Here is an 11,900-nt window from a genome sequence, read left to right as displayed (position 1 = left end):
TGATATTGGCTCAAATATGCTCAACACGTTGTTTGATACCTGAAAATAAAAAAAATCAACATTAGTATCATATTCTATAGTATATAAAGCATTACAATAATTTATTTTGTTTATTTATTTAATTGATAACATACATATATCAACATAAAAATGTACCTAGTATATATGTACCTTAAAATTTTATTTTTGTTTGAAATTATTTACATATACGTTTAATTTTTGAGGTCTTTTAGGACTTTTTTTTAGTCTCCTTGCAATAACGGAAACTTAATGATAACAGTAAAATAAGATGCTCCCAAGCGACTCCATAATGAAAAAGTTTTACAATAAATTATTGAAATAATCCGTTATATATACATATTTACATGTACTTTTATTTTACGTTTATGTTTGTATACATTATATCAATGAATAATATGTTTTTCTTCTTGTAAATATTATATTATTCTGATAGTTTCTACACGTATTTAAAAGTAATGGTTTTTTTAATATTTGTATGGTACTGTATTTAAGAATTACATACCCATTTATGTCCATTATATACATTTGTAATAAGTATACAAACTAAGATAAATCGCCAAACGTAGTTCCTCAACATCCAACTCTTTTCATTATATTTTACACTCCCATTGCCGGTTATCAGTAGAAACAAATTAAAATTTTTTATCAAATAAATCATATTCATTGTAACGTGTTTTTCGATGTATGACGATCAAGTCAATTGTTTTATTATTTCGATGACTGAATTCGTGTGAATATTATACGTATATGTTTGAAACGTGTGAAATTATAACTCACTAAATCCAAACATTTCGTAAATTTAATATTAATAATCATTGTTTTTTCGGAAATGACATTAAAGGCGATATATTCATTGATCTGTTAAAATATTCATACACTAATATCAATCAAAAAGTGTTTAGCACTCAAATGGGAATATAAAGGACAAATATGATATACATTCAATCAATTCTTAAGTATCTATTAAATTAAATGAAATAAAAAATAATATAACTGGGTTTGAGTTCTTACAAATAGAATAGGCAGAAGTATATACTTACAATTAGTGTATATGTTTTATTAAGGTAATTGAGTTAGTAAAATAAAATTAATAAATGAATATATTTATTTCCACCTCTGAGAGTTTTTATGAACAATAAATGACTATTCGTCTTTAATAGCTATCATAAAAAATATAATAAATTAAATATTGACAACATCGTCAAAATCAGTAATGATGTAAGATATTGTTCGTATACTAGTACATATGTAGGTAATTTATGCCAAATATTTGAAAAAAAACAATTTCAACTGTATGACAGTGTATAAGAATTAATGGTTTATATCTGAACATTGAATATCTAATATTTTATCTAATAATAACTCGAAATATATTACGTTATTATTTTACGTACTTATATTAAAACTTCAAACAATAAAATTCAAAATCGAGCAAAAAAAAACATAAAAAAAAATAAATCAAAATTTTAAAACATTTAATTATATCTATAAGTATCAAAAAAAAAAAAAAAAAAATCGGCATTGTTTAGATATTTTTAGAAACTTAAAAAAGTATTATTAAAAATATTAGAAAATTATTCTTATAATACATTTTTAAATGTTTAAGTACGAATAATAATTATTATCAAAATAAATATCAAATAAATGGTTTTTGAACGAATTTTTTACACAAAATTAATTATTTCCCGGTTTATTTATTAGTTATACGCTTCGAAAAATAAGGAAAAGAACAAAAAAACTTTACTTTACTAAGTAACTGTTTGGTTTAATTTTTTGAAAAATTAGTTTGATTATAATATAAATTAACGATTTTTAAGACAAACCCTTCTTGTAAAATTTCTCAGAAAAACTGGATATTATCCCTTCGTCTGGTTAGACATAAGTACTTGAGAATTTTCCTTGAAGTTTCATGTCAGAAATGCTTTATTCAATTGAGTTATTTATTTTATTAGTTGTTTAATATTTCAATTCAGTATATTTTATTTGTTTAATAATTTATTAAATTAAAGGACTTAAATCGTTGTGAAATATTTATTTGCTTAGTCAAAACTCAAGTCTTCTTCTAAATAGCATATATCACAATTTAAATGGCTAAAACTACAAAAAAAAAAAACCTAAACTTTTTAAATAGAAAGTCTCCATTGGATCTGGTTGTCATCATGAATGATGACCATTCCAACTCAACCTTCCGAAAGAGATGCGTCCGTATGTATTTGTGTATGGGTTTGAGAAAGAGAGAGATTTCCCTGAATAGATTTGTGAATGTGTTAAAACATGTTGACTTTTTGAGAAATGTGTGCGGGTCCAGATTGATATTCATTGTGAAGGACCAGTGTAGACATAAAGGGATTTCGGCAGGAATTATGTTTTCGAGACCAAATTTTGTGTATGTTTTATTTAATGCTTAGGTTCCGTGAGCTGCAATAGTGTTTATGACCTGCTTATTATCGCTAATCTAAGAAGGTGTAGAAACATTTTTTTTATACGACCGATGAATTATATTTAGGTTTTGTATTGAGAGCATAAGCGTGCACAGAATTCCTGGCAGGATAGTCATATTTAACACATTACACACACATATACATATTACGTATATATTCATAGTCACATCTAAGTTATAAAATGACTATCAATTATCATAATAATAAATAATAATATTGAATATTGTGAGAGGAAAGTTCGCAGAGTAGTCAAGTGCCTACCATGACTATCCCGTGCGCACGCTTATGATTGAGAGTGTTTGGTCTATTAGAATTATTTTTGGGCGAATTACCTGGCGTTTTATTCAAAGTTATATTATATAAAGCTGTACGCGTTATGTAATGTGATTAAACGTACATTTAATCATATTATCTGCTGTACGCTAGCCGTAAAATAGGTACGTGCTATCGGAGAGCTATGAAATGATACCGCGGGAACACACGTATTGTACGGTCGGCTGTCGAAATCCAACTGAATAAATATAATATTGTTCTATAAATGTTAAAATATAAATTTTTATTTAATGTTGAGTACAATATTGTAATTGTAAATATAATTTTGTAAAATAAATTGTATTAATATTTAACCTGTCTTAAATATTCATTACAAGTAATGTGAGACTCGTAGATGAAGATAATATCTATACGTTTATTATTTAGCACTGTTTTGAGTTCATGAGCTTGGTTCCTTAGATCATTTACATTGAATTTTAATTTAAGTAAAAAATTATCTGAGTAAGAAATATTATTATTATTAGACATTTTTATCAAGTAAGCTGAAAATTACTTTCGTAGGAAGAACTATTCATGGATTTATTAGAGACTTGAAGTTGTCAAGGAAGCTTCTTAATTAATTAATATTGGGAGCCTGAGTTTTGGAGGGGAATGTACTGTATTATGCATCAGAGCGTAAGACGTCACTTGAGCGCAAATCTGCGTTCGAGGAATCAGTTGACTAAATAATGAATGAGTATTCGGGTGGTTACTTTGTACATATGTGAATATATTTTTAGACTTTTCATAGTTAAATACTTTTTGTGATTGGTATTTTTCGATGTTTAAGATCTTTGTAGATAGAACAGAATTTGTGATTGCCTGGATGATTTTAAGGGTGGATAGCACATTTTGGAGGAACGTCTTTTGAGATAGGGCGATCGTATGACTGGTGATCTGAACTGTAGGAAACACATCGGAGGTGATAACCACAGTAATCAATACGTTACTGAACTTATTTCGAACAGAAATTTACATATTAGGTACGTAACAGGCCACCAGTTACGTTTTATGTGTGAACTTACCATACAACATTTTAAATATTAATTTGTAAGCTAATAAATCACTATTCATTATTATATCAAATATAATGAAACATAGGAAAGTCTTAATAATGTTTTAGGTTGTTGAAAACAATACATAAACTAAGAATTAGGTATAAGGGACATTTTATTTGTGTTGTCAGTTCTCCACAAAGTTGTTTTTTTTTCAAAAGAAACGGTTACTTGACAACCGTCGTAATATAATACATTAGGATGGGCAATTGGTGGCCCGCGAGCCACATCTGGCCTGCGAGCATTTTATATCTTGCCAAACTATATTTACGAATTATATCATATTATACGATCTGATATTAAACATCGTATAATATGTACAGAGCCCAACTTAGGAAATATGGGCTCGGGGCAATATAATTTTAGGGGCCTTTAATATTTGTTTAATATAATTTAAAAATTACAGTCAACATTAAAATAACATTATTGCATTAGTGAACAAAAGTTTTATTTACAGATCAATAATCAATTTTTAATAGTTGTATAATATTTAATAATAATTATTAAGTACCGGTAAAAATAAAAAAATATTAATTATTTATTAATGTTTACTAAATTAAATATAAAAATTTAAGTCAATAGTTTCTTTCGAGATTTGAGTTCATTAAACTTCTGAATTAGATTTAAAAAATCCAATGTGTCAGTTATTTCCCTTTCAGCAGATAGACGAACAAGTGGGTTTAATTTTTCTTGGTGAAGGGACGTTTTTCTGGCGTTTTCAATAAGTTCTAATTTTGAATTTGTTTTTTCTGCTTCACAATTCAAAATTGGCAAAGTTAAATAAATTCGTAAAGAAATGTACACATTTGGAAAGACTTCTTTTAAATTATTTTCATGTACATATAAGTAAATATTTTGAGGAGTAATTATTGGTAAATTTAACTGCATTACATAATTTGAAAAGTGCACAATCTCTTGTTTTATATTAGTTGTATCAATATCATCTTTAATTGTACTAATGAATATGTCGGCAGAAGTCTCTGATAATAATTCTGAACCAAATTTTGTAATAAGCCCAAAAATATTACAAACATTATGATATGCGTTTAATCTTTTATCAAGTTCTGTAACTAAACGATCAATAATAACATAAAAAGTATCAATCTCTAACTTTCTTATACCACAATAGTTTGAATTTCCTTCTATTGTACCATCCGAGAATTTTTTTTTCTTACACTTTTTTCACCACAGGGCAGAATATTTGTTGATAATACCCTTGCTTTATTCTCAAAATATATAAACTTCTCTCTTAATGAACTTACAAATTTTTAATCCTTTTAATAAATTTACGGCTGTAAATAAATCTATTCCCGGTTTTTGAAGGTATTTACTAACATATTATATGTACATGTATAGCTTTCAACCATATCTATTTGTACCGAACTATTTAACTAAATCAGTTTATTCGTATCATTCGTGTCGTGCTGTTGTGCTGAAATTATAATTTTCATGTATATAAATGGTAATTAAAATACATCTTTTGAATTTTTTTTTTTTTTTGCTTACCATACTCTAGCCCGCTAGGTTTCAATTTTCTTAAAATTGGCCCTCTAGTAACTTTGAATTGCCCATCTCTATAATATATGATAACGATTGAGCTATTACCGGTATTTAAAAGACTTCAGGCACTATGGGAACCGATCACTTCATATATAAAAATAGGTTTTAAGCCTAGGTAATTATTATCAATAATTATAAAACTAAGTTATCCAATAGTCAATGCAAGTGAAAAAAATATTAATAAATTTTATTTTAATACACAAAAGAAACACATATTTTATGGCTATAAATGAAAAATATAATAAAATATAAAAAATATAAATGAAACACTCGAAAGATTGTGATGATAGTTGTGAAAAGCACATTTTTTATTTTTTATGATAATTCATGCAAAATCAAAATGTTCTATTGTTAATCTATAAAACGTTATTCGGATGCTTCAGAGTAACGGTGTCTTTTAAATTGAATTTGTATAACGAGAAACGTTATCACCTTAGATAATAACAATAATAGTTGCCTGTAGTTAATTTTGTAAAATCCGCACAGCGTGAAATGAAAGTCTGCGTGCAATCTTCGCAACGAAAAAAATGCTATCTGAAAAACCGAACGAAGAAAAATTAATTCGAAACGATCTACAAATAATTTAAAGATTTACCTTTCGGCGAACTTTCTGATCCGTTTCCATTATTAACCGTTGTTGTAAGACCAAAGTCGTCCGGTTTACCTGTAAGCACGAGGAGGAAAACACAATTATAGCATCGGTCAATGGCATACGTAGAGAGGGGGTAAAACAACCTGAAGCCCCCCCCCATTGCCATTTTCATAATTATTTATTTTTGAGTTTACGTCAATTAGTCGTTTAAAATTGGTCGTTTGGTAAATGGTTGAAGTATATTTACGTCGCAAAACGAAAATACTGAACGTTATGTAGGTTCAAATGGGCAATAATCATTAGTATACGGTTTGCGATAGAAAGTTGAAAACAACGTTCACAAATATAAAACTAGTATTATCAATATCGATTATTTTATATTATGATAGTAAATATTATCCAGTGTTATTTATTTGTTATATATTGTAATCTATAGTTTATAATACTCATTGCACAAATTTCAGTTGACTGTGAAGGACAGTGTAGTGTACTAGTGCTATATGATAGTTCATATAAAACATAATAATTAATATAACTTAAAAATGTATTAAAAGAAGAAAAATATGCTCGTGCATGATGTTTACTTATATCATTTTGAAAATCAAACTAATGAAAAAACTATATTGAAGTGCGTTAAAAATTTAAAAAGAAATGTAAAGCCAGTATACATTCAGATAAATATTTCATTTTAAGTGATTTCGCCAAAACATCACATGATAATTTGTCTGATGTTGTCAAAATCGAAGCTAAAAGAACAATGGGAAATTTAAAGTAGCTTGTTAAAAAAACTGAACTCAATAATTGATTTGTTGTGGCAACTATTGCTTCAGAGGTAATACAAACAATAATTTAATCTTTCTAGTATATTATATATTATATATTTATATAAACTAATATATAAAACATATAATAATAGAACATTTGATGAATATATATCTGGAATGGGTCATAACTTATAATTATTTTCACGCATAATATTTTTACACATATTATTTTTAATAATCAGGCATATAATTTAATAATGAATTTATATATATATATATATGAAATAATAAATTTAATTAATATATAATAATTGTTTTTTTTAATATGATTTATAGATCTATGACAAAATATTATTTTATTTTTTTACATAATATACATGTATATATATTATTATGAAAACGACTAATTTTCTAAATCAGCGTTACTTAAACTTTTTTATCTGTGGAACCCCTACTATATTTTTAGCTTTTTTTTGGGATTTTCGTAAATAAATTATAATCATATAATAATATTATGTTAAAGGTATTTTATTCAAAAATGTTTTAAAATTAAAATAATAAAAAATATCTACATATATAATAATAATACTTTAATAATAATAACTTTAATTAGACTAAATATAAATGTAGACTATTCCATATCGCTTATACATGTTATTTAATATACAAAGATTTTTTTTTCTATAATGCAAACAGTTTTTCAACATTACTAATCTTAAGTTGGAAATTTTAAAGTAATTTTCTTAAAGTTTTTTAAAAAATTACTTAAGCTTCGCGGAACCCTGAAGTGATCTTCGCGAAACCCCAGAGTTCCGCGGAGTACAGTTTAAAAAACGCTGTTCTAAACGACAAATTTACGAAACAACCAATTTATCAAGTGTTAATATTATCAGTGGCGGCAACAGGAATTTTACTCAGGGCGGGCCGAATAAAGGAAAATATATATTAGTAGCAATAGCACCGTAACACAGTAATTAAAAAAAAAAAACCAAGTGGATTACGGGTAACAGATTGACTTTCATTTTGACTCCTCACCTTTACTCTCCTTATATTAGTACAGTACCTTTGTAATAGAAACTAGACCCCGAAATTAATGATATGTTCTATTTACGCAATAATACTTAAAAAATCATTTCAAACGGTTAACCCTAACCCGGGCCCAGCTTATGCCCATCACTACCGATTTACCATGAAATCCCTACTCCACAACGATGTTCTTGGAACATTATATTCGACCGTTCTAACAGGCACGTTAGAAACCGTTTGCACATATAAATATTATGCTTGTGTAACGAAAAAAAAAACAAAAAAACAGAGCACAGGTTTATTTTTATGTTCAAATTAGGCCTTGTGCCGTAAGTTTTAAAATTCGCACGAAACAAATTACCTCTATCTCGACAGCCCTGCAGAACGAGAACAACAGGACCATGTCGAACAGCTTGAGTGCCACGTCAAAGACCGGGACGAACAGGTTCACCTCCGACGCGATGAACAAGCCCTTGAAAATCACGTAGTGATACAGCAAGTAGATTACGGTCGACATGTTGTTCGCGATGACGTTGACTATCATGGGCAACCCGAGAATGAACCGGTTCATGTACTCCAGATCGTCCAAGACGACCGTGTGCAGCGCTCCCAGTTCGCCGATGGGTACCGATCCCTTGGACAGTTCATCGTTCATCTTGCTCACCATTATCTGTACACACGTCACTAGCGCGATGTACTCGTAGAACAAGAAACGGTTAAACAAAAAACCAAGCGACCACATGCCCTGGAAAAAAGAAATTTTAAAATTATCGGCATTTAATTTAAAAAATTGTCGCAAGGAAGTCACCATAGGTGTACATTTAGTGATGTTCCCATAAAACACACTAGGGATGGGCAAAATTGTTTGAACATCGATATTCGATGTATCGATACATCGATTTTTAAAATATTGTTGTGTTCGATGTCTATGAAAAAACCATCGATGTTTAAGAATATCGAAGTTTAAAAACTTCGAAAACATTTTATTTCCCTCTAAAACTGCAATCTGTTACACACCTTATTATCTGTACAGTGTACTATTTTCCAGATTAAATAATAAATTCAAAAGTTAAAATACTATTTTTTAATTTATATTTTTTTAAATACATATTAAATACTTACAATCAGGGCTCTTAAGTTCATATATTTGCATGTTTTCTTTGCTACATCGGAAAATATGCTAATTGAGATAAAAATCCATTTCATACAATGGTAATAAAAATCTAAAGTTTAATAAAGTATGTTTTTGCATGTTTTATGTGTATTGGCATACTTGGCATAGTTGATTTTTTTGAGTTATTAGAGCATATTATTTTATGTAAATTCAGCAGTATTGTTTTTCGTGGTAGTCAAAAAAAAAAAAAATAGATCAATAAATGTTTGAATTCGTTCTTATTTACTTTTCCGAACTTGTTTATAAAATCTTAGTATTTTATCAATATATTTATTTTTTTATGACATTAAGTTTTATAACATAGAATCATACCATGGAAACAATGTTATTGCGCATCACAACCACTCTTCTCCTATTGACGTGTCCATTGCAATCTATTTATTTTCGTCGCGACGTGTTTTCATTAATTATAATATTAATAAAATCTAACCGAAGAAAAAATATAACTTTTAAAAATATGAATGAATGATTCTTATTATTTTAAAAAATGCTTATACATTTTTTTCATATATAGATAAGGTTTTTAATGCATATTTGATCAAATATTAGAAAATGCTAATTTTTGTGGTTTTTAGTACATGAACTTACGAGCCCTGTTATAGCTTTATAGTATATGCTGTTTAACGATTGTTGTATTCTACATACTGATATAATATAAACAAAAAAAACTTTAAACATAAACATTGATGTTTAATCGATTAATTGAAAACAAATCATTTATGTCAAAACATCGATATTTCGAGCTAAAACATCGTTGTTTTTTGCCCATCCTTAGGACATACTAAGTGTACACCCTCTTACTCTCAGCATAGTTTTGAAAATTCACGGATATACTACATGTAATTTCAAGGCTCAAACACTTCCCGAAAAAATATAAAATTAATAAGTCTTACCGGTTTTAATTTTGGCCTAATTTCGGTAATAAACATTCAGTTTTCCCTCAGACCAATATTGTATGGTAAGTATATAATGATATTAAGTGATTATTGATGGTACATCATGTACTTACGATGGTTTTCATTTATTTAAATAATATTGATTTCATTTTCTGAACTAAATAAAAATGTATACATTTACAATCCTTTTTACCACCACCACCACTACATAAATGCAGGGCTTTGCACCCGAATTAACCCGAACCCGTAACATCCCTAAAAACCCTTACAAAATTAAACACCCAAAACCCATATAACCCAAATGAGACTTTTATAAAAATATTCACAAAGCTCGCACGACAAGACGATTCACTGAACTCACCTAACTCCATATCTACGACGGCCTATTAAATTTATTAATAATCGTAATCGCATCTTTATCGCCACGATTCAGCTATAAGTGATAAGTATATTTTGTAGTACAACAGTATTTTCACTTTAAAGTGGAATCAATCTAAGTGATATTGTCTCATATTTGTAAAAAATTAAAATTTGTGTTACTTAAACATTTTGTGCAATGGATCAAAAATGTAAAGGTTTGTATACATTTAATTATAATTATAACATGGTAGTTATTTTAAATTTATACTTATTTTAGCAGGTACAAATCACGGAGGATTTAATGATTATACGTATGAAGTTCTTTTTAAATTTTTGCGTCAAAGAGGAAATTTAAACCCACAAAATAATACTTTTAGGACGATTTTACTGGAAATAATTAAAATTAAGTATGGTGGTGATAAGTGAGATAAAGAATACGAGAAAATTATTAAAGATAAAATATTAAGTTTCTCAGTAGTTTTATCAAGAAAATGAGCTGTAAGTAACAGAAATTTAAATAAATTCATTAAAAAAAAATGCTGATTGGCTTCAAATAGAATTCCGATTACCTTCATTAAATACCAATATAAAATTTAATACCATTGGTAGACCAAGAAAATTGTTTTTCAAAAGTTCTGATAACATTAAAAAGTCAAAAGTGAATCATATAGTAGATTCTTATACGTCTCCTGAACTTAAAAACGCTTTTTCAACAAAATTGAGATGTTGGATTCTTCCAGGGCTAGCGCTTTGATTAAAAATATAAAAATGTCATTAGTGGGGGAAGGGGGTTTAGCCTCCGCCGCTACACCAATGAAAAATAAGATTTTTCCTTGGCTACTTAATACCCGTATTAACCAATATTAACCCGAATTATAACGGTTATTAGCACCTAAACGTTTATTTATTTATTTATTTATTTATTTAATATTATTTAAATGTTTTATTGCGATGTTTGAACACCAGAAACCTGAAACCTGAATAAATCATTTGGGTGCAAAGCCTTGGATAAATGTTCAATTCTGTTCATCTGACATTTTAATATCGATAATAAAGTAAATTATTTGGTTTTTTTTTTTTTTGTCCAGTACGTGGATAAAATCTTAAAATTTCTCTTCGTGATTATCGATGATCGTTTTTTATTTTTAACGTCCACCCGTTGTTTTTCAGATTAAATGAATATCTGGCTTATATCTAACTAGGAATTTGTGTGGTATATAAATATTTCGTTTTTTAGTAGAAATTTTAATATGATAACTTTATAAATATATTAAAAAATAGCGACAAAGGAAAAGCACTCATGCTACCCTAACGAGAAATATTTCTCTTCATTTTTAATTTTTTTGTTTTTTTTATGAATTAAGCGTAATGGGAGTCGTACTCACCCAACTCAAAAAGCTATAGTCCGGGGTTACCCGAAAATACCCACTCAATGATACGATGTAAATTATGAAGTGTATCGTGAAGCCGACCAAGAATGTCCGTAAATCCGTGACGTTAATCGTAACTTCAATGTTCAAATTTCTTAGCACTTCGTTCGTGTTGATAAGCTTCTTCAATATAACACAGAGATGGTGGTCGGTGAAAAGTCGCCATAGGATGGAAAATAACGGTCCAAATAATCTTAATTCTACGCTTGTGATCACTACAATTGATATTGGCTCAAATATGCTCAACACGTTGTTTGATACCTGAAAAT

The 11,900-nt window shown here is 28.1% G+C and overlaps 1 protein-coding gene across 1 annotated transcript; it reads right to left on the bottom strand.

The window, feature by feature from the left end:
- Positions 1-5,755: 5,755 nt before the first annotated feature.
- Positions 5,756-11,849, bottom strand: LOC112689686. Its single transcript, XM_025563521.1, has 4 exons — positions 11,587-11,849; positions 8,133-8,516; positions 5,985-6,053; positions 5,756-5,923 (listed from the first exon to the last, which is right to left on the bottom strand). Exons 2-4 carry the CDS (start codon positions 8,511-8,513, stop codon positions 5,756-5,758), a joined length of 618 nt encoding a protein of 205 aa, XP_025419306.1. The 5' UTR covers positions 8,514-8,516; positions 11,587-11,849.
- Positions 11,850-11,900: the final 51 nt, after the last annotated feature.

The sequence above is a fragment of the Sipha flava genome, unplaced genomic scaffold (assembly GCF_003268045.1).
Source record: "Sipha flava isolate LNK unplaced genomic scaffold, YSA_version1 46479_pilon_pilon, whole genome shotgun sequence".
NCBI lineage: Eukaryota > Metazoa > Arthropoda > Insecta > Hemiptera > Aphididae > Sipha > Sipha flava.
Note: the sequence above shows the minus strand (reverse complement) of the source record. Positions and strands in the feature narration are given on the sequence as shown.

Excerpts from the sequence above, each read along its gene's own strand:
- LOC112689686 (XM_025563521.1), bottom strand. The coding sequence starts at position 8,513 with ATGTGGTCGCTTGGTTTTTTGTTTAACCGTTTCTTGTTCTACGAGTAC. Across the intron at positions 6,054-8,132 it reads GCAGGGCTGTCGAGATAGAG|GTAAACCGGACGACTTTGGT; the intron begins GTAATTTGTTTC and ends TCGTGCTTACAG. Across the intron at positions 5,924-5,984 it reads ATCAGAAAGTTCGCCGAAAG|ATAGCATTTTTTTCGTTGCG; the intron begins GTAAATCTTTAA and ends TCGGTTTTTCAG.